This window comes from Microcaecilia unicolor, chromosome 6, assembly GCF_901765095.1.
Source record: "Microcaecilia unicolor chromosome 6, aMicUni1.1, whole genome shotgun sequence".
NCBI classification, from domain to species: Eukaryota; Metazoa; Chordata; class Amphibia; order Gymnophiona; family Siphonopidae; genus Microcaecilia; species Microcaecilia unicolor.
Genome location: NC_044036.1, coordinates 55,811,766 through 55,834,173, shown reverse-complemented (window position 1 = coordinate 55,834,173; position 22,408 = coordinate 55,811,766). Strand labels below are relative to the sequence as shown.

At 42.2% G+C, this 22,408-nt stretch overlaps 1 protein-coding gene across 1 annotated transcript in view; it reads left to right on the top strand.

Moving 5' to 3' along the window:
* Nucleotides 1-3,206: 3,206 nt before the first annotated feature.
* LOC115472920 (vitellogenin-1-like) overlaps nucleotides 3,207-22,408 on the top strand; it is a 124,528-nt gene continuing 105,326 nt past the window's right edge. The window contains exons 1-3 of the mRNA XM_030207443.1: nucleotides 3,207-3,289; nucleotides 7,767-7,928; nucleotides 8,057-8,205. Coding sequence (XP_030063303.1) covers nucleotides 7,830-7,928; nucleotides 8,057-8,205 — 248 coding nt within the window. The 5' untranslated portion in view covers nucleotides 3,207-3,289; nucleotides 7,767-7,829. The remainder of the gene's footprint in view (nucleotides 3,290-7,766; nucleotides 7,929-8,056; nucleotides 8,206-22,408) is intronic.

Below are 22,408 nucleotides of genomic sequence, written 5' to 3'. Positions count from 1 at the left end.
TTGAATAAACACACCACTGAGTAATTCTATAAGTGGAAGCCTTCTTTCAGGTGCCCTGATGATGCATGATGAGATCCTATTTTATAACGTACCTTAGTGACCAGATTATATTATAGAATACTAGCATAACCCAGTATCGGTGTATCTTACATTTACCTGCCCACAGTTACAACAGGCCAGGGGTTCTCAACCCAGTCCTTGGGACATACCTAGCCAGGCAGGGTTTCATGATATCCACAATCAATATGCATGAGATAGATTCGTATGCATTGCCTGTTTTGTAGCTCATGCATACTCATTCTGGGTATCCTGAAAACCTGACCGGCTAGGTGTGTCCCGAGGACTGGATTGAGAACCCCTGCATCAGGCGTAGGTCTGGTGTAAGTGTGGGCATCCAAATGCAGCAAGAGTGTGAGTATGGGAGGGGCATGGGTGGGGCTGCCACTGTCAGCCCCACCCATGCCCCTCCCATGCTCCACCCACGTGAAAACCCTCCCTGCATTCACCTGTTTTGCCACTTATGTGCACCCTTACAGAATAGGCCTTAGAGGGCAATATTCAGACCATGGGAGTTAGGTCAGCTAACTCCCGTGGTCGGAGGTGATGTTGGATATTGAATGTCAGGCCATTTCTGGTGACCAGCATTGAATACCCAATTAATTTTTGGCTGCTAAGAGCAAGTCCATATTCAGTGCTGGCTGGCTAAGTTCATAGTGGCCAAAGATAGTCCTGCTATAACCAGAGATGCGCTGATAATCAGCAAATAGCCAGTTATATCGTGTGAAATAACCGGCTGTCTGATAAGCGCTAATTGGGAATATTCAGCAGAAGACAGCCAGCTATCTCCCACAGAATTTCAACAGATAGCCAGTTACTACTACTACTACTACTAATAATAATAATAATAATACTCATTTCTATAGCGCTACTAGGCGTACGAAGCACTGTACACATTATATGCAGATACTTTCTGTCCCTAGGGGGGTTACAATCTAAGTTTTTTGGGTTTTGCTTTTTGGTTTTTTTTTGTACCTGGGGCAATAGAGTGTTAAGGGGCCCTTTTACTAAGCCGCATAAGTGTCTATGCGCGCTCAACGCATGCCAAAATGGAGTTACTGCCCGGCTACTGTGTGGCTCTTGTAGTAATTTCAATTTTGGTATGAGTCCGATACGCACATCTGAAAAATATTTTTTATTTTCAGACGTGCGTATCGAACATGCACCAAGTGGCATTTGACGCACATAGGTCATTACCGCACAGTTACCACGTGAGACTTTACCACTAGGTCAATGGCTAGCAGTAAGGTCTCAGACCCAAAATGGACGCATGCCAATTTTTATTTTGCCTCACATCCCTTTTCAGCAAAAATTTTTAAAAGGCCTTTTTTACAGGTGTGCTGAAAATGGACCTGCATGCACCCAAAACCCACAACTACACAACCGCAGGCCGTTTTTCAGCACACCTTAGTAAAAGCACCTCTAAATGACGCCCAAGGTCACAAGTGGGAATCAAACCCAGGTGGCCAGGATCAACACCTGCTGCACTAACGATTAGGCTACTCTTCCACTCCTAAGCACAATTTAACCAACCAGGGGCCATTTCTGGCTGGTTAAATTGTTTTGAATAATGGGGGGGGGGGGGGTGTAGGTGTTTTGCTGCTGCTTACACTCATAAGTGGGCACTTACCTGTTCTGTACACTTACACACTCAAATGGCTCCCCTGTCGTGTTTTGGTGTAAATGCCAACTCCTAGCTCTTGAAAGTGTTCAAAAAAGTTGGGTTCCTTAAGACAACCTTATCATGAAACATGGTCCGTATCAGGAGCCACAAAGACATAAGTTAAGTGATACAGACAATTTTTATGATCATATTTGGTGAGAACGATGTTACAGTTTTCCGCTTAAAAACATAAGTAAGTACATAAGTAATGCCACACTGGGAAAAGACCAAGGGTCCATCGAGCCCAGCATCCTGATAGCGGGGTTTAAAAAAGGTTTGGATGGCTTCCTAAAGGAAAAGTCCATAGACCATTATTAAAATGGACTTGGGGAAACTCCACTGCTTATTTCAAGAATAACCAGCATAAAATATATTGTACTATTTTGGGATCTTGCCAGACACTTGTGACCTGGATTGGCCACTGTTGGAAACAGGATGCTGGGCTTGATGGACCTTCGATCTGTCTCAGTATGCAATACTTATAGAACTTATAATTAAAAAGTGGGACAAAGTGAACTCTGTGAGAGCCCTTGGAAAATATGGGGCCCTTTTACTAAGCTGCGGTAGGCTCTACGCGCATGCAGCACATGCCCAAATGAGACTACCTCCAGACCAGCATGCCCCCCCTTGTGATAATTTCAGATTTGGTGTGCACCATAACACCTGGATGAATTATTTATTTATTTCCTCCTACGCGTGCCATTTCCAGCTGTAATGGGCAGTTGGCGTGCGCCAACTGCCCACCGCCCTTACCACTAGCTCAACGGGTGATGTTAAAGGCTCAGGCCAGTTTTAGACGTGCTGAAAAAAAAACATATTTTTGCAGATGCCGTAAAAACTATTTTTTGAACACTTTGAAGACGTTTCATTTGCATACACTGTTTCTCTGAGGGATTTTATATTGCTTAGTGACCTCTAGTTTCACAGAGATTGAAATTGTTTATCCTCTCTGTTTGATTGCAAGTGGACACAGAAATGGTCCTATTCTAAAAAAACTGCATGCAGCTTACTTATGTACTTAATGGAGGGCCATGATTGGGGGAGGGGAACCAGAAAGTTATATTTGCTTAGGGCCTAATATAGAGTCAGTCCAGCCCTGCAAATACCAGGTTTATTTCATTCCATAATTTATGTTATTTGCTTCTCCTCCAAAAGTGCTTTACCTCCTTTGAAATGTGTAGTTCAAATTGGGAAAATATGTTGTGGTTTTTTCATGAGCATGAGTAATTGTGTAAGTCATTAAAGTGCATTTAAAATAATTTTGCAAAGAAAACCCCTGACATTAACAGAAAAATATCTTCTTGTTTTTTTTCACAGATTCATGAGCTAGAGGTGGAGGAATACAATGGTGTTTGGAACAAAGATCCATTTACTCGATCATCTAAACTGTCTCAAATTCTTCAAGAACAACTCAACCAACCCATCACATTTCAATATCGCAGTGGCCAAGTTGGAGTTATTTATACCTCTAACAGTGTTTTAGAAACAGTTGTTAATATATTAAGAGGCATTATAAGTATCTACCAGCTAAACATCAAGACAAACCAAGACATATATAGCCTACAGGAGGTAAACACTTTACATTGTCTTTAGCATGTTATTTAACATGAATTTAGTTACTCAGAAATAATGGGAGCCATTTTGTGAGCATGACTTTGTACTGATTCTATAGTTGCAGGTCATTACTAAGGATTCTGGATCCTGCAATACTAAAATATACATGAATGCATTGTTATGTTTTTCATGTGGACCTTTTAAAATCAATTTGTTTTAAAGATGGCATTTTAGCAATAACAGAATCCAAAAAACCATGCATGTGATTCCTGTGAAATAAGTGAAACCTATTGAAAACACAGCAAGAGCAGCATTGCCACACTCCTTCTATTCCCTTCCCCAATTTGTTCTTTCTCATCCATACCATGAACACCTAGTAAAACTAGAGTGGAGGAGTGGCCTAGTGGTTAGGGTGGTGGACTTTGGTCTTGAGGAACTGAGTTTGTTTCCCACTTCAGGCACAGGCAGCTCCTTGTGACTCTGGGCACCTCACTTAACCCTCCATTGCCCCCATGTAAACCACATTGAGCCTGCCATGAGTGGGAAAGCACTGGGTACAAAAATAAAATAACTAATTTTAAGTGGCAAATTTCCCCAGATTTCAGTCATTCCAATCACTTGTAGAAGCTCTGTCCAATTGGGTAACCTCAGTAAGTGCTAGGGTCATTCCGCCATTCAATTAAAATCAGCCCAATTACTTATCTTTGATCCTGATTATTGAATAATTTACTGTATGCCAACTGACTCCCGCCAACTTACTCATTCCATAACAATGTTTCCTGAGGTCCTGGGCACCCATATGTTTTAATGTTCTCCATGATGAGGCACCATTGAAATGATGATGATCCTTAACAATGTTTCCTCCAGTTTGGCTAAGATTTCAAGCAGGGTAGATTTTGTCTCAAGACAGGCTGAAAATTACTTATCCCCTAATTTTTTGCCCCTGCTATACTCTTCCAAAGCTCTTTTTACCTCCACCGCTCTGGCTGTACTTACACCTGACTGAAAACTGCTGCTCCCTTTTTGCCTAAAGAACATAAGCTCTAAATAGCCATATAAGAACTCTTCTCTCTGAAACTTTGAGGCTTTGAGATACTATTTCTAGTCATTTCTTCCTTTCATTTGCTGCTTCTGAAAATGAGTACAGTGGTGACCCTTAAAAAAAAATCCATGATACTCAATGAATATTTTCAAATCAACGGTGAATTTTGTGAACATTTATAAATATCCTGGCCAGCACTAAACATGAGGAGGGCAATTCTATAAAAGTGAGCCTATGTTTAGGTACCTAGAGGATGCCTATGTGGTGTCTATTCTATGAAAACAGTAGGGGATTCTTATCCAAAGCCGCGCTAGCAATTCCTGTATGGCAAATGAGAAGCCCTAGGTGCCAACTTTCTTTTATAAAATAGTAGCATAACAGATTAGATATGTGCAGCTGCAGAGGGCAGGAGGCAGTATGCAGATAAACTGTCTGACATATGTCACGTCCCGGCAGTGGCGTTGCTAAGTGGGGCCAAGGGGGCATCCCCCCCCCCCCCCACCCAATTTCCTCTGGGCCCCTGGTTTTGCTGGCGGAGGTCCCCAATCCCCACCAGCTGAAGCCTTGTCCAGCACTAGTCTCCGGTGCCGCCGCATTGCCTGCCCTGCTCTGTCTTCCCTTCATGTCTGGCACGCTCAATTTCACTAAAAGGAGTGTGCAGGATGTGAGAAGAAGACAGAGCAGGGCAGGCAACGTGGCAGTGCCAGAGACCGGTGCTGGACAATGCTTTACCTGTTGGGAGTTGGGGACCCCCGCCAGCCAAGGTATTTGCTGCGGCAGTGGGTGGGGAGCGGCAGGGTGGCAAGGTGGCAGACCAAAATGTGCCCCCACCTCGGGCTCTGGCTCCCTCCCACCACGAGGTCTGGTTACACACCTGCTTCCCGGCAAAGCTCTGCAATTCGGCCCCCCCCCCCCCCCACACACACACACACCCTGCCTTCAAATCACCTCTGCTCCAGTCTTCACCCCAGGCAGCGGCAGTGGCACTCATATGCTGCCTGTGCCTGCACCAGAACTTTCTCTCACTCTGAACCGTCCCGCCCCTTCTGATGCAACATCCTGTTTAGTGAAGGGCAGGATAGTTCAGAGTGAGAGAAAGTCCCGCTGCAGGTGCAGGCACCCTATGAGTGCCGCTGCCTGGCAAGACTGGAGTGGAGGTGATTCGAAGGTATGGACTGGGGAGTTGTACAGAAATGTGGGGATGCAGGGGGGCATGGGGGCGGGAGATGCACTCCCTATGAAAAATTCCTGGATACGTTGCTGAGCTGTTGTAAGTGACTGAGCCTACATTTCTGAAAGCACTCATAAATTATAGTTTTCTATCATTTACGCACATGATTGTGTGCCCTATACATGCTCTATCCAGACTCCACCTTATGTATATATGTACATGCCATTGCATTTAGCCACATGTTTATAGAAAAGTACATAGCCAAAATTTTGGCATTTGCACACATATGCACCCATATGCCAGTATTCAGGTCATTTACGAGCAAACTTGGCACCGAAATGTTGGCACTCACTTTTCCCCTCAATGGGGACAATTCTTTAAGGAAGATGCTAACATTTACATATTGAATATGCATGTAAATGATTAGAATACTGGCACATGCATGTTTATGTGTGCATGTGTGCACATAAATAACAAAAATCCACCTATATGCTGTTTTAGGGAAAGGGAATGGGATTTAATATACTGCCTTTCTGTGTTTTGTTTTGTAGATGCATTCAAAGTGGTTTACATAGTATATAGGTATTTATTAGTACCTGGGGCAATGGAGGGTTAGATGACTTGCCCAGAGTCACAAAGAGCTGCAGTGGAAATTGAACCCAGTTTCCAAGGATCAAAGTCTGCTGCACTAACCACTAGGCTACTCCTCCCACTCCCTATATAAATCACTGAAATACAATAGCATATAGTTTGAACATATGGGTGGTGTATGGGTGAAGCATGGGCAGGAAACACCGTTACAGGCCTAAACTATGGAATGCTATAATTTACATATGTTTTTTTGGCAACTTACAGAAATAGAAGGAGAGGAGTGTGGTAGCCGTGTTAGTCCACTCTTAAGGTTATCACCCAACAGAAAGGACTTAACAAGGATCTGGGGTTCCTAGCCCATTATAAACCATAAAGCTGTATGTCTCTGTTGATCACCCCACCCCTCACCTATCCACACCTATCCTGTTAGAATATCAATGATATGCTTTGATGTCCCCATGCATACCTCCTACCCACCCCCATCCTCCCACCCTGTCAGACTGTCATAGTAATGCTTGAATGTTTTCACTTATATACACTGTCAGCTAGCACATTTGCTTATTTCCGATCTGACGAAGAAGGGCAACCTTCGAAAGCTAATCAAGAAATGTATTAAGTTATGTCCAATAAAAAAGGTATCATCTTATTTTCTTTTCCATGTTTTATTTTGTTTGATTTCTATTGATAAAAAATAGAAGAAGAAACTCCAATCTTCATGAATATGTGCAAAACCAGCAGCAGGGAGTGAGGACACAAAAGACAAGGAAGTCAAAGCTCCATGAATAAAATGAGTCTTTATTGTTTCCAAAATACTGCAAACCTACTATCAAAAGACTCGACAGGGCTGTGTTTTGGCAGGTGTACCTTCCTCAGGAGCCTAGATAAACACAGTACAACAAATGTAGCAATCAGGAAAGGTGCAATATGATACACATTGAGCTAAACTGTGCCAGGCTAAAGGCCATTTATATTTTTAAATCTAGTGATCCTTATCATGAAAAGACTTACTACCATTCTATGACTACGGAAAAACATCTTTTTCATGTTCAGGTTCAGGACTCAGGTTGCCGCTCTAAAGACATAACTTTCAGGGCATTCATTAAAAAAAAACAGATTTAAAAGGGGATTTGATTAAAAGCAAAGGGAGAAGGAAAAGGGATAGAGAGGAATTCCATTATCAATAGTACAGTAGTTAAAAAAAAACAGCAGAAATGAAGAAACGATGCAGACGATTTCCCCGAGAGCGCTCAGTAATCTCTATGGCATAAGGTGATCCAAAAGCATCTTGAAAAAGGAAAGTTTTAAGAGCACAACAAAAAATAGGGGAAGGCTTAGTCCAGTGTGATTTCCCTTTGCAACTTTGACTTACTTCCTCTATTGGATTGTTAACTTTTTCTTCCTACTTCTTTTGTACCATCTAGATGTGATGATGTAAGCTGCCTAGAAGGTCTTTCACTTAGGCGGGGTATTAATTGGAAATTAACTTTGAAACTTCTTGCAGTACAACAATATGGCTGCTCAGTTAATTCTTGTTATTGTCTTAACTTTATCAAAAACTGAAACGAAGTTTGGTAAACAAAGATAACTGTGGTTGATAGAAATGTTGTCCCTACAAAATGAGACAGAATGACAAATAAGAATAATAATGTTTATCATTCTCAGAAATCTAATGTTCTCTTTTTCGGCAGTTGGGAATTGGAGGTGTTTGCCATACGAGCTATGAAATTAAAGAAAATAAGAAAACAAATCAAATGTCTGTCACCAAATCAAGGAATCTAAACAGCTGTACAGAGAGAGTTCGCCTTGTTATGGGCAATGCCTATGTGCACAGTAGCAGTAGCTGTGAGCAAGTAAGTAAGACTGTGCTCTGAAATTGCTTTGTATGGATCTCTCTCTCTCTCTCTCTCTCTCTCTCTCTCTCTCTCTCTCTCTCACTGTATTTTGTTCTCTCATTCTTGCTTTATTTTTCTTTCTTGAGGTAAATAAAAATGTCCGTGCAGATGCCATCTATGATTACAAAATCAAAGCAACTCGCAATGGTGCTCATATCCTCAAAGCCACCGTCCATGAGGACCATCAGTTCACGCCATTTAATGAAAAAGATGGGGTGGTTGTGACAGCAGCAAGGTAAATATTTCAGTATATTTCCAAGAGTCATTATGGTTCTAGTTAAGTAGAACATGAGCAGAGCACAGCTCACAGAAAGAATATAATATAAGAACATTCCGGCCTGATATTCAGCCAGCAGTAATCAGCGTTTTTTTTTCTTGCCACCGCCACTGTTAAAACCTGGAAATTCCATGTCGGGCCATGTCCGAGTACCAGCACTGCATTTCTGGATTTCCAAAACTGGCCAACACATAGCTGGTTAAGTGCGATATTCAACGTAGCCAGCTATTGGTTACCGCATAAAGATAGTACTGACTTTTATATAATCTATATATGAGGTTAACTGGTCAATTGCCAACTTTGAAACTGGAATGCCCCAAAATAGCCATTTTTCAGTTTGGCACTAACCAGTTATTTTCAGCGGCACTAACCGTATAAGTGACACTGAAAATTAGCGTTTAGCCCCAAACAGGTAATTTACCAGCTCATTTTCGAAAGTGATCGCCCGCCATCTTCTGACACACATCGAGAGATGGCCGGCGATCTCCTGAGCCCGGCCAAATCGGTATAATCGAAAGCCAATTTTGGCCGGGTTCAACTGCTTTCCGTCGCGGAGCCGGCGAAACATCAAGGGGGCGTGTCGGTAGGGTAGTGAAGACGGGGCGGGATGGGGGCATGCTCACAAAATGGCCGGCTTCGCCTGATAATGGAAAAAAAAGCCAGGCTTGACGAGCATTTCGCCGGCTTTACTTGGTCCCTTTTTTTCAAAAGGAGCCCCAACTGAGCAAATGACCAATGGAGGGAATCAGGGATGACCTCCCCTTACTTCCCCAGTGGTCACCAACCCCCTCCCACCCAAAAAAAGAAAAAAAAACTTTTTTGCCAGCCTCTATGCCAGCCTCAAATGTCATACCCAGCTCCCTGATAGCAGTATGCAAGTCCCTGGAGCAGTTTTTAGTGGGTGCAATGCACTTCAGACAGGTGGACGCAGGCTCATCCCCCTCCCTACCTATTACACTTATGGTGGTAAATGGGAACCCTCCAAAACCCACCCAAAACCCACTTTACCCACATGTAGGTGCCCCCTTCACCCCTTAGGGCTATGGTAATGGTGTAGAGTTGTGGGGAGTGGGTTTAGGGGGGATTTGGGGGGCTAAACAACCAAGGGAAGGGAGCTATGCACCTGGGAGCTATTTTTTTTTTAATTTTTAGAAGTGCCCCCTAGGATGCCCAGTTGGTGTCCTGGCATGTGAAGGGGGCCAGTGCACTACAAATGCTGGCTCCTCCCACGACCAAATGCCTTGGATTTGGCCGGGTTTGAGATGGCCGGCATTATTTTCCATTATAGCCGAAAATCGATGCCGGCCATCTCAAACCCAGCAAACTCTGACATTTGGCCGGGCCCAACCGTATTAGCGAAGAAAAAGATGGCCGGTCCTCTTTTTCAAAAATACGGTTGGCTCTGCCCACTTACGGTGCCGGCCCCGAAGATGGCCGGCCAGCTATTTGGCCAGCACCGTTCGATTATACCCCTGTTAACCAGCCAGGATTCATTTCTGGCCAGTTAAACCCTATGAACTTAATAAAGACCAAGAAAAGGGATCAGATTCACCATGTTATTATGGAGATGATGCTTACTTTGTATATTTGCACATAATTTAGATCAAGATTTCAGCTTTTTTGCTGGATACTAATTATAAACAAATTCTTTATAGAGAATCGAGATAGGCTGGGAGATGTGCACTCACGACCCAGGTCCTGTAATCTCATCACTTGTTTTTTTTTTTTTTACACAAATCTAAACCTTCCAAAGAGTCAGTCGCATTAGTCTGAAATAGCAAAAATGACAGAGGCTGATGGTATCATATAGTCTAGCCAATTTGCTGAAGCATAGACTTGACAAAGTGAATTCTTGTCCTCAAAACTCCTGCCTAAATAAATTGGTTAGTTTATAAGATGCCACCAGCCTCTGTTATTTTCACAAATCTTTTAGTATTTCCCTTTAATGTCCTCCTGCCAACTTTCTCATTACAACATCTACAGCTGTTTCAGACCTATATCCATCTGGATGCTTGACTACCACTTCAAGCTGAATATAAACACTGTTCGTTGAACAACATTGAGTTTCTATATTTTACCCATATTCTTTCCCTCTTTCTCATATTTTCCTAAATTAATTTTCAGTCATTACTTTTGTTTTCCCATTTTCTTTTGCTTAGATAATATGTGATATTTTTTGTTATTCTTTTTAATCCGTATCAGCAATACTGCAAAATAATTTGTTCTTAACCTATTTGAAATCCACCCTCCTATGTCCCTTCCTACCATAAGTACATAAGTATTGCCATACTGGGAAAGACCACAAGTCCATCAAGCCCAGCATCCTGTTTCCAACAGTGGCCAATCCAGGTCACAAATACCTGGCAAGATCCCAAAAAATACAATCTATACTGCTTATCCCAGAAATACTGGATTCTCCCCAAGTCCATTTAATAACGGTCTATGGACTTTTCCTTTAGGAAGCCGCCAAACCTTTTTTAAACTCTGCTAACTAACCGCCTTTACCACATTCTCTGGCAACGAATTCCAGAGTTTAATTACACGTTGAGTGAAGAAACATTTTCTCTGATTCGTTTTAAATTTACTACATTGTAGCTTCATCGCATGCCCCTAGTCCTAGTATTTTTGGAAAGCGTAAACAGACGCTTCATGTCTACCCTTTCAACTCCACTCATTATTTTATAGACCTCTATCATATCTCCCCTCAGCTGCCTTTTTTCCAAGCTGAAGAGCCCTAGCCGCTTTAGCCTTTCCACATAGGGAAGTTGTCCCATCCCCTTTATCATTTTCGTCGCCCTTCTCTGTACCTTTTCTAATTCCACTATATCTTTTTTAAGATGCGGCGACCAGAATTGAACACAATATTTGAGGTACGGTCGCACCATGGCGCGATACAAAGGTGTTATAACATCCTCATTTTTGTTTTCCATTCCTTTCCTAATAATACCTAACATTCTATTTGCTTTCTTAGCTGCAGCAACACACTGAGCAGAAGATTTCAACGTATCATCAACGACGACACCTAGATCCCTTTCTTGGTCTGTGACTCCTAACGTGGAACCTTGCATGACGTAACTATAATTCAGGTTCCTCTTGTCACATGCATCACTTTGCACTTAAACGTTATCTGCCATTTAGACGCCCAGTCTCCCAGTCTCGTAAGGTCCTCTTGTAATTTTTCACAATCCTCCTGCGATTTAACTACTATGAATAACTTTGTGTCATCAGCAAATTTAATTACCTCACTAGTTACTCTCATCTTTAAGTCATTTATAAATATGTTAAAAAGCAGCGGTCCCAGCACAGACCCCTGGGGAACCCCACTAACTACCCTTCTCAATTGAGAATACTGACCATTTAACCGTACTCTCTGTTTTCTATCTTTTAACCAGTTTTTAATCCACAATTGAACACTACCTCCTATCCCATGACTCTCCAATTTCCTCTGGAGTCTTTCATGAGGTACTTTGTCAAACGCCTTCTGAAAATCCAGATACACAATCCAGCTTATAATCGAAAGAGAAAAAGGCCTATATTTTGACCCAAATCAGGAGACGGGCATTTTTCTCGCAAAGGCCCCCAAATAGGTATAATCGAAAGCCAATTTTGGGCGATTCCAACTGCACTCCGTCGCGGAAATGAATAAAGTTGACGGGGGCGTGTCGGAGGCGTGGTGGAGGCGGGACTGGGGCATGGTTATCAGCCGAGGAGAGATGGGCGTCTTTAGCTGATAATCAAAAAAAAGGCGTTTTTACTACGATTTTGGGTCACTTTTTTTGGACCCTTTTTTTTCCACGAACAAGTCCCAAAAAAGTGCCCCAACTGCCCATATGACCACTGGAGGGAATCGGGGATGACCTCCCCGGACTTCCCCAGTGGTCACTAACCCCTTCCCACCAAAAAAACCCCACTTTAAAAACTTTTTTTCCAGCCTCTATGCCAGCCTCAAATGCCGTACCCACCTCCATGACAGCAGAATGTGTTCGATCCTGTCACAGCCTTTCCCTGGGTCAGATGTGGCTCTCGGGTGCAGTACAGGGTCACATCAGCATTGCATTGTGGTGGGTGTAGGGTATTGGGCTCCGTGATTTCATTAGCTTGTGTTACAGTCTCACGATGTTGGTAGTTGGTAGGCTCTTCTCCCATGGTGCTTTTCCCCCTGCCTACTGGGTCAGAGTGTGTCCAGTTTTGTTTCCGGTAGTCCATGAGGTAGTGGCCATTTTTGTAAGCCAGTTTTAGATCCTTCCATGTGTTAGCCACGTTAGAGAACTTAGTTCTTACCTTGAATGTGGCTGAAAGAGGGCATTGTACAGCATTCTGCCAGCTCTGACCTACTGCTAATCTCAGTACCAGGGAGACTCGTTGCCAGTGGGGCACAACCTCTGATCTGCAGTTAACTGTGAGTAAACATGCTTATTCCAATAAAGGACGTTTTCGGAGAGATTAGTCTTCAGGTGTCAACTGGTGTGCCAATGTTATACAGCAGTAACAAGTCCTAGAGGCCTGCGTGTATGCAGGTCCCTGGAGCACTTTTAGTGGGTACCGCAGTGCACTTCAGCCAGGTGGACCCAGGCCCATCCCCCCCCCCACCTGTAACACTTGTGCTGGTAAATGGGAGGCCTCCAAAACCCACTGTACCCACATGTAGGTGCCCCCTTCACCCCTAAGAGCTTTGGTAGTGTTGTACATTTGTGGGTAGTGGGTTTTGGGGGAAGTGGGTTGGGAGCTCAGCAACCGTGGTAAGGGAGCTATGCATGTGGAAGCGTTGTCTGAAGTCCACCGCACTGACCTCTAGGGTGCCCAGTTGGTGTCCTGGCATGTCAGGGGGGCGAGTGTACTATGAATCGTGGCCCCTCCCACGACCAAATGGCTCGGATTAGGACGTTTTTGAGCTGGGCATTTTTAGTTTCCATTATCGCTAAAAAAAACAAACGCCCTGCTCAAAAACGTCCATTTTTTTGAAAATACGGTTCAGCCCGCCCCTTCACGGACCCGTTCTCGGAGATAAACGCCCATGGAGATGGGCGTTTACATTCGATTATGCCCCTCAATATCAACCGGCTCACCTTTATCCACATGTTTGTTCACCCCTTCAAAGAAATGTAGTAGATTGGTGAGGCAAGATTCAAAGTCACTAAATCCATGTTGACTTTGTCTCATTAATCCATGCTTTTGAATATGCTCTGTAATTTTGTTCTTTATAATAGTCTCTACAATTTTGCCCGGCACCAGCGTCAGACTCACTAGTCTATAATTAGTGGCAATCGCCACTATGGCATAATGTAAGCCACATTGAGTCTGCAAATAGTTGGGAAAATGTGGGATACAAATGCAATAAATAAATAAATAATTTCCCGGATCTCCTCTGGAATCTTTTTCAAAAATCGGCGTTACATTGGCCACCCTCCAATCTTCCGGTAACACGCTCGATTTTAAGGATAAATTGCATATTACAATAGTTCCGCAAGCTCATTTTTTAGTTCTTTTTTGTGTTCAATCATTTTTATTAATTTTGAAATAACAAAAAGAAAGGAAATTAAGTACCAATGACTTAATAACAGTTTAACAAGTTAGATTATGTACACTGATTTATAGAAGAATTATAGACAGTGTTTACATCAACTCTAGAATCCCTGATTCTGTTTCATTACAGGTAATATATATCTATAGGAGTAAGCATATTATTAAATGTTAGAGTGAAGACAAGAAATTATACATATATATGTAATTAGTACCCATTTATATTTGCATAGATTATAATAATTAATATTAACTGGATGAGTAGTTGAGTATAGGAGACCAAGTTTTATTAAATGCTAAAAGGGAGCCGCATTTCTCTGCAGCAGCTTTTTCATATTTAGCGTAAAGACATACTGTATTCCACCACATATCATAAGATAACTTCGTAAAGTCCTTCCAATTTTGACATATCCGTTTTAAAGCAACTTGAATCAATATACATAATAATTTGGCTACGTGTGGTTGTATTACCGTGTCTAAACCAAATTCTCCCGTGATTATGATTTTGTATGTTAGAGAGACCTTAAAATCTAGAATATGGGAAATAGTGTCCTCTATATGAGACCAATACTCATCCAGTATAGGACAATGGTAAATTAAGTGGTCTAAAGTACCTACATGGTTGTTACAGGACCAGCATCTATTTGAGACTTCTTTAGATATTTTGGAAAGTTTGTAAGGTGTCCACATAGCTCTATGCAAAATGTAGAACGATGATTGTGTAAGAGCAGATGATTTTGAGGATTTATATAGTAATGTCCAGATTTTTTCCCATTGTTCTGCAGATATTTGAGAATTGAGTTCTTTGTTCCAAATGTTTTGTAAGGCTGAAGGAGAGTGAGAAGAGTGCTCTTGGAAGATTTTGTACCATTTAGATGCCGTTTTTTAGTTCTATCAGTACTCTGGGATGAATACCATCCGGTCCAGAAGATTGGCTACTCTTCAGTTTGTAGAACTGCCCCATTACATCTTCCAGGTTTACAGAGAATTCATTAAGTTTCTCCTACTCGTCAGCTTTGAATACCATTTCTGGCACCGGTATCCCACCCAAATCTTCCTCAGTGAAGACCGAAGCAAAGAATTCATTTAATCTCTCTGCTACAGCTTTGTCTTCCCTAATCGTCCCTTTTACTCTTCAGTCATCTAGCAGTCCAACCAATTCTTTTGCCGGCTTCCTGCTTTTAATATACCTAAAAAGGTTTTACTATGTGTTTTTACCTCCAACGCAATCTTTTTTAAGAAGTCCCTCTTAGCCTTCCTTATCAGCACTTTGCATTTGACTTGACATTCCTTATGCTGTTTTTTATTATTTTCAGTCAGTTCCTTCTTCAATGTTCTGAAGGATTTTCTTTTAGCTCTAATAGCTTTCTTCACCTCACTTTTTAACCATGCCGGCTGTCGTTTGGTCTGACCTTTCTTTAAAATGTGAGATCGAAGCCCTGAAGCAGCTGTGCGAAATGCTGGCCACCGTCAGCTCGGCACATTAATAATAGAAAGAGGAATACAGAATGTTACGCTGTCCAGAAAGCACCCACTATAAAGATAAGTGTGGTGTTTAACGTTATACAATTAATGTAATTCAATTGCCTATTGTCACGTTCCTCACCTGTTCGGCGCTGCCCCCAACTGGGACCGGCCACGGGCTCCTCAGAAAGGGAGGAGGATCAGGCTTAAGAAGGTTTGGTTCGGTTTCCTAAGCCTGGCAGCCATCATCTAGCTTGGAGCAAGACCACGGCCATCTTGGTTAACTCAGAGGAATCAGCCATGTTTCGGTTTTCCTAATCCAGCAGCCATCATCCGACTTGGAGCCAGGGCAGCAGCCATCTTGGCTAGCTCAGGAGAGGGCAGCCATCTTGTAGTAACGAGAACAGGAAGGAACTCCATATTTGGTCTTGGGAGGATCTCCTATGGGGACAGCCATGTTGGATACAGCTGAGTAAGGTTGACTCAGATCGCTTCCCTATTCAAAGCCCTGCCTTCAGCCCTTCTGTGCTTCGGCTACTACTCTGTTCCAGGGTAGTTGCAGTGCGCGTGGATCTGTTGTCAGTATGCCTGGTTCTGGACTTTACTGCTTGTTCCTGATTATCCTTGTTTGCTGCCAGCCCTGACTACTGCTTGTTCCTGATTATCCTTGTTTGCTGCCAGCCCTGACTACTGCTTGTTCCTGACCATCTCTGCTTGCTCCTGCCTCTCTCGTCAGGCCAGTCTGCCGACCCCTGTGGTTCCTGAAGTCCCGTTGGCCGCCTGCAGCTGGGGGCTCAACTCCCAGTGAACGGTGGTCGCCGCGGGTGAAGTTAGGGGTTGTCCGGCTGTCCTTTGGAGGCCAGTGGTTTCTCCGCCTCCAGCAGGACCCAAGGGCTCACAGTATTCGAAACGAGACACCTATGAAGTTGCAGATATTATTTTTTTCACCATTAGGTTGACATAGCAGTAGGTTTTTTTGGCCAATGATGAAAGCAGGGTCTATGGACCCGTTATAGCTTCAACAGATCGATTCAGGACCTGGAAGCTCTTTGAGGCCTTTTTTCCTGCTGGTGACTACAGTTTTAACTGTAGGTAGTTTTTGTCATTTGTTGACAGCAGATCCTTTCTTTGTGTTATTTGTATATTTTAGTCAATCTGTATTCGAACAAATACTGGGGTTTCATCATTTATAGAATGAATGAAGACTGTGTTCACTACCCAGTTCAATGAACCAGTGAAGGTCTGTGAACACCTGAGGAAGTTACCTGGACAAATATTTTTTACTTTAAATGTCCCCTCCCAACTCCTTACCCAACTCACCACATAAATTTTATTCAATTTTATTTGGGTGGAGTTCGAGGCATGCTAGGGGTACAGTTTGACTTTAGCAGAGTACCACTGATACTATCTGGTTAAGTTAGGTTAACTGGTTAAGTTAGACCATAAATATACTTGTCCTAAATGTAGTCACATTTTTGATTGGTTATATTCAGTGGCCAACTTAACTGGATTTTTTTTTTTTTTTTATATTTCTTAATATCCACTTTTCTTAATATTCAGTTAGGGCCCCTTTTACCAAGCTGCAGCAAAAGAGGGCTGGTGCTGGCATCGGCGCATGTTTTACATGCACACTAAGGCCTCCTTTTACCGCAGCTGGTAAAAGGGAAGTCTCACTTTCCTACAGGAAATGGCCAGGCAGCAAATAAAGCACTTGCCACACTGCCATTTTGGGGTAAGTCCTTACTGGCACCCATTGAGGTGGCAGTAAGGGCTCACGTGTTAACCTGGCAGTAACCGGGCAGTGCGCGGCACTACCCGATTACTGCCGGGTACACTACGGCGCTACAAAAATAAATATATTTTTGTAGCTCTGGAAATGACTAGGGGTGGGAAGTACCACCAGGCTGCTGAGGTAGTCCGGAGTTACTTCCTGTAGAGTGAGCAGTAAGCCCGCATTGAGCTTACCGTCGCTTAGTAAAAGGAGTCCTTACAGTTGACTGGATAGCTAATCTGACTAAGAATAACCAGATATCAAGCCATTGATTAGTAGCCTCTGTGATTTTGACAAATCCATTTAGCAAACATAAAGCAAAAGTCACATTTGTGGTAAATTCCACAGCAAAACTGTAGAGAGTCCAAAGTGAGGAAAGCTATTGCCTGTTGGATCAGCAAAATGCTTTCAGATTTCCTTAGATACTTTCCAGATTTTCTTGAAATTTATAGAAACATAGAAACATGACGGCAGATAAAGGCCACATGGCCCATCCACTCTGCCCATCCTCTGTAACCCTTAACTCTTTTTTTTCCTAAGCGATCCCACATGCTTATCCCATGCCTTTTTAAATTCTGACACAGTCCTCGACTCCACAACCTCCACCGGGAGGCCGTTCCATGCCTCCATCACCCTTTCCATGAAATAATACTTCCTTAGATTACTCCTAAACCTATTCCCTCTTAACTTCATCATATGCCCCCTCGTTCCAGAGCTCTCCTTTGGTTGAAAAAGGCTCACTTCCTGTACATAAATGTCCTTGAGATATTTAAGCATTTCTGTCATGTCTCCTCTCTCCCTCCTCTCTTCCAGTGTATACATGTTGAGGTTCATAAGCCTGCCCCTATATTTTTTATGTTCAAGACTGCTTACTAATTTTGTAGCTGCCCTCTGTACCGACTCCATCCTGTTTATATCTTTTCGTAGGTGCAGTCTCCAGAACTGCACACACTACTTTAAATGAGGCCTCCATAAGGTGTTTTATGGAAAACACTTTATGGATTTTAGAAGTTTATCCCTTGGAAATCAATATTTTCTGGCAAATTGAAAGCAGGCTGATTTCTGTGACTTCAGAGAGTTTACAAATCCCCAATCATGCCTTGAATTTAATTGAGCCCTTCCTGGTTCTTCTCCTCCTGGCTCAGGGTGGGGGTACTTTGGGTCTGGTGGTCCCATGGACCTAAAGACCCCGTGTTTGACAGATCTGGGCTTTTGATAGCCCAGACCTATCAAACAAGTGCACTCAGGCACAATCTTCCCACACTTCTACCTCATGATCAGAGAGAATAGCGTACTTAAATTTTTATCGTCACCTCCTTTTTACTTCTGGCCATTCCTCTCCCTATGCACCCAAGCATCCTTCTAGCTTTTGTCACCTTTTCTACCCGTTTGGCTATCTTAAGATCATCACATATGATCACAGCCAAGTGCCACTCCTCTCATGCACACATGTACTTCACCCCCTAAACTGCACTGCTCCGTTGGGTTTGTGCAGCCCAAATGCCTGATCCTGAATTTTTAGGCATTAATTCTTAGCTGCCAAATTCTGTCTCATTCTTCAAGCTTTGCCAGGTCCCTCCTCATGTTATTCACACCATCAAAAGTATCTACCCTATTGCACATTTTGCACCAAGAGGCAAGCCTTACCAGACAGACCTTTGGCAATATCACTTAAGAACCAAAGCTTGTAGCACACCACCAGTAACATCCTTTTCCTCAGTGATCTCCTTTATCACTACATTTGCTCTTCTTCCACTCAACCAGTTCCTAAGCCAGTCAGTCACTTTAGGTCCCACACTGTGTTATCAGTATTTTAGTTAGGGATAGGCTGTTGTTTGCAATGATATGGGAAATGTCAATGACCTATCCAATGTCATTGCATGTTGTTAAAAACCAAAAGTGAGCAAAAAACCCCAAGAGAATTCATGTTTTTTTTTCCTTCAGCCTATAATAGTGTGCACTTTTTCTAATGATTGTGCCTTATTTGGAAAATGGATGCACTCTTTTCCCCATAGTGCACCACTGTACATTTGTAAACCACTGCTCATTCGCATGCTATCGGGAAAAGAGAGTGCACTTATTTGGAAACAGTTCACCCTACTTCCAAGCAGGATGCATTATATAAACTTTCTCCAGTAATGAACAAATAAACAAACAAAAATGATTGAAATGAACATTTCTGGAAATGACACAAAATGATGCCCATTTCTACAATTGGTATGATGACAAATGATAAAGGATAATGAAAATAAAATATATAGCACTGTGTAAATGAAGGATTATACAAAAAATGTGAGTAATATAAACCTGAAGGTATGTACAGAATAAACAGCAAGCAGGTACATAATATGGTAGGTGTCTACCCTGAGGGGCATACAATCTGTGTTAAGAAATAATCAGTACTGATGCACATGTAAGTCAGTGGAGACAACTATACAATATCAAAATGTCAGTACACATCTTAGAAGACAACTTGATAATGTCAAGAGTGTGTTCTAATAAAATCAAAATAAATTTAAGTAGACAACCGAGGATATCAAAAGGATGGCATATGTATTTCAAAATAAGTCTATAAAGACAACATTTTATGATGCCAAAGTGAGATATCATTGATATCGGAGAAGGTTTAAGAAGATGACATTGAAATGTCAAGATGAAGAGAAATTATGTCAGAGAAAGTCCATAGGCACTTTACAATGACATGAAACAATGCAGAACTCAACCAAGAAAAACAATAGCCTGAATTCATCAGAAAGCGCTTCAAAGTCTATACCTTTGGGGAAAACCTTCATAAATCAAACCGTAAAATGAGAGTCATTTGACCAGCATATTTATTGGACAAATACTATTTTATGAATTTGGAAAATATGCAGAATTAATAATATTCACATAATAAAGTGTGCAATAAAACCATTTTAAATAATTCTATATTAAAATAACAAAGGATCTGACACAGGCCATGTTTTGACCTAATGGCCTGCATCAGGAGTCCAAAATGTATCTGTGAAAGCCAACACAATGTTTAATATTCTTAAGCCAAAACAGAAAGCGGGACCTCTATGAAACTTTTGCAGGATTGAAAAATCTCACATGAGATTTCTCACTGCTGAATCCCTTCACCCATAGCCTGACCCGCTGCCGCCACTTTGCACTATGTCCACAGTGACCAAAGAACACAGAGCGGAGCAGCAGCAGCAGCGGGTCAGGTCACGAGTGAAGGGATTTAGCTGTGAGAAATCTCACATGAGATTTTTCAATACTGCAAAAGTTTCCATAGAGGTTTCTTTTTCTGTTTTGGAATAAGAATATTAAACATATTGAATAGCTAATCACAAAATGCCATTTTGGACAGGAAATGGGTGGGGACTGTGCCTTGCAAATAATATGAAGGTCATTAGCATGCATTAACTGTTAACATGACAGACACCACAGCGTAAATAACATCACATCTAGAGGAACATCCAGCTGCATTGTGCATTATCTGCTGCACAGATAACATGTGGTAGTGAATTTTATTTCTGCATTAACTGCACTGGAACCTTTCTCAAACATACTGACTACTACTACTACTTATCATTTCTAAAGCGCTACTAGACGTACGCAGCACTGTACACTTGAACATGAAGAGACAGTCCCTGCTTGACAGAGCTTACAATCTAATTAGGACAGACAAACAGGACAAACAAGAGATAAGGGAATATTAAAGTAAGGATGATAAGATAAGGGTTCTGAACAAGTGAATAAGAGGAGTTAAAAGCAGCATCAAAAAGGTGGGCTTTTAGCTTAGATTTGAAGACGGCCAGAGATGGAGCTTGACGTACCGGCTCAAGAAGTCTATTCCAGGCATGTGGTGCAGCAAGATAAAAGGAACGGAGTCTGGAATTAGCGGTGGAGGAGAAGGGTGCAGATATGAGAGATTTACCCAGTGAACGGAGTTCCCGGGGAGGAATGTAGGGAGAGATGAGAGTGGAGAGGTACTGAGGAGCTGCAGAGTGAATGCACAGGTCAATAAGAGGAGTTTGAACTGTATGCGGAAACGGATAGGAAGACAATGAAGTGACTTGAGGAGAGGGCTAATATGAACATAACGACACTGACAATACCCTCAAAGAGTTTTCACAGTTACTGCACATACATTTTTGTTATTATAATGGGGTAACTTCACAACCTTCCTTAGTAAATGGGCCTTAATAATTATTCACATCACTATTCTCAGCATTGTACATTGCAAATGGCACATCACAATCTATTGCCAAGTACAAATATGTTAGGGCATATTAATTGCTTAATGATGGATGAGAGAAGGAAACCAGAATATTCAGAATTCAGAGTTCTGATTTGAACCCTCATGATTTACTGCCAGCCCAGAACTTCTCTTTACAAGTAATTATTTCTTCCTGTTATAAAATGAGTTGAAAAAAAATAGAAATTGGACTTGGAATGAAATATAGCAGAGTACATACAAGGGCTCATTTTCAAAACATAAAAATGTCCAAAAAGCGGCACAGTGTCAGATGGATGGGTTTTTTGCCCCAAAAAAATCCGCAATCAAGCGGAGAACTCGAACGCCCCACGGGAAAACACAGTTATAGGTGAAAAGTGGGATGTTTGATCATGTAAATACAAATCCTGGAGACAATATCATAAAAACTTCTTTATTGAAGAAAAGACTCGACACAACTGTTGTGTTTCGGCCTACAGGCCTGCATCAGGAGTCTACCGCTATGACGTAGCGTATATGAATCTGAAATGCCTGAAACACGATTTGGTCCATGTGACGAACCAAACGTAAAGTGGTTTTTTGCCTAAATGTCCACATCACAATCTTCAAAACCCATTTTTAAGATGGTTATCTATGTTGTTTGTATGCAGTGCATCCGAATCACAAGGGGGCATGTTGGAAATGTGTTGAGGTGGGATTTGGGCGTTCCCAAAACTTAGACATTTCCCAAGATGGAACAAAGCAAAAATGGCCGGGGCTAAAAGTTAGACACTTTGGGCTAGACCTGTTTTATTCATGACTAAGTCACAAAAAGGTGCCCTAAATGACCAAATGACCACTGGAGGTATTAAGGTGTGACCCTTCCTTACTTCCCCAGTGGTTACTGACCCCCTCCCACCCCCCAAATATGTGAAAGAAACAGTGCATACTGGCTTCTATGACAGCTTCAGATATTATGGCCAGTCCTCTTAAGCAGCAAGCAAATTCCTGGAATAGCCTAATGGTCAGTGCAGTGCAATCTAGAGAAGGGGGCCCAGACTTATATCCCATTCTAACTGTTACACTTGTGGTGGAAAGTGTGAGCCCTCCAAAACCCACCAAAAACCTCCTGTACCCACATATAGGTGTCACCTACAGACATAAGGGCTATATTGTAGTGGTATACAGTTGGGTACAGGAGGCTT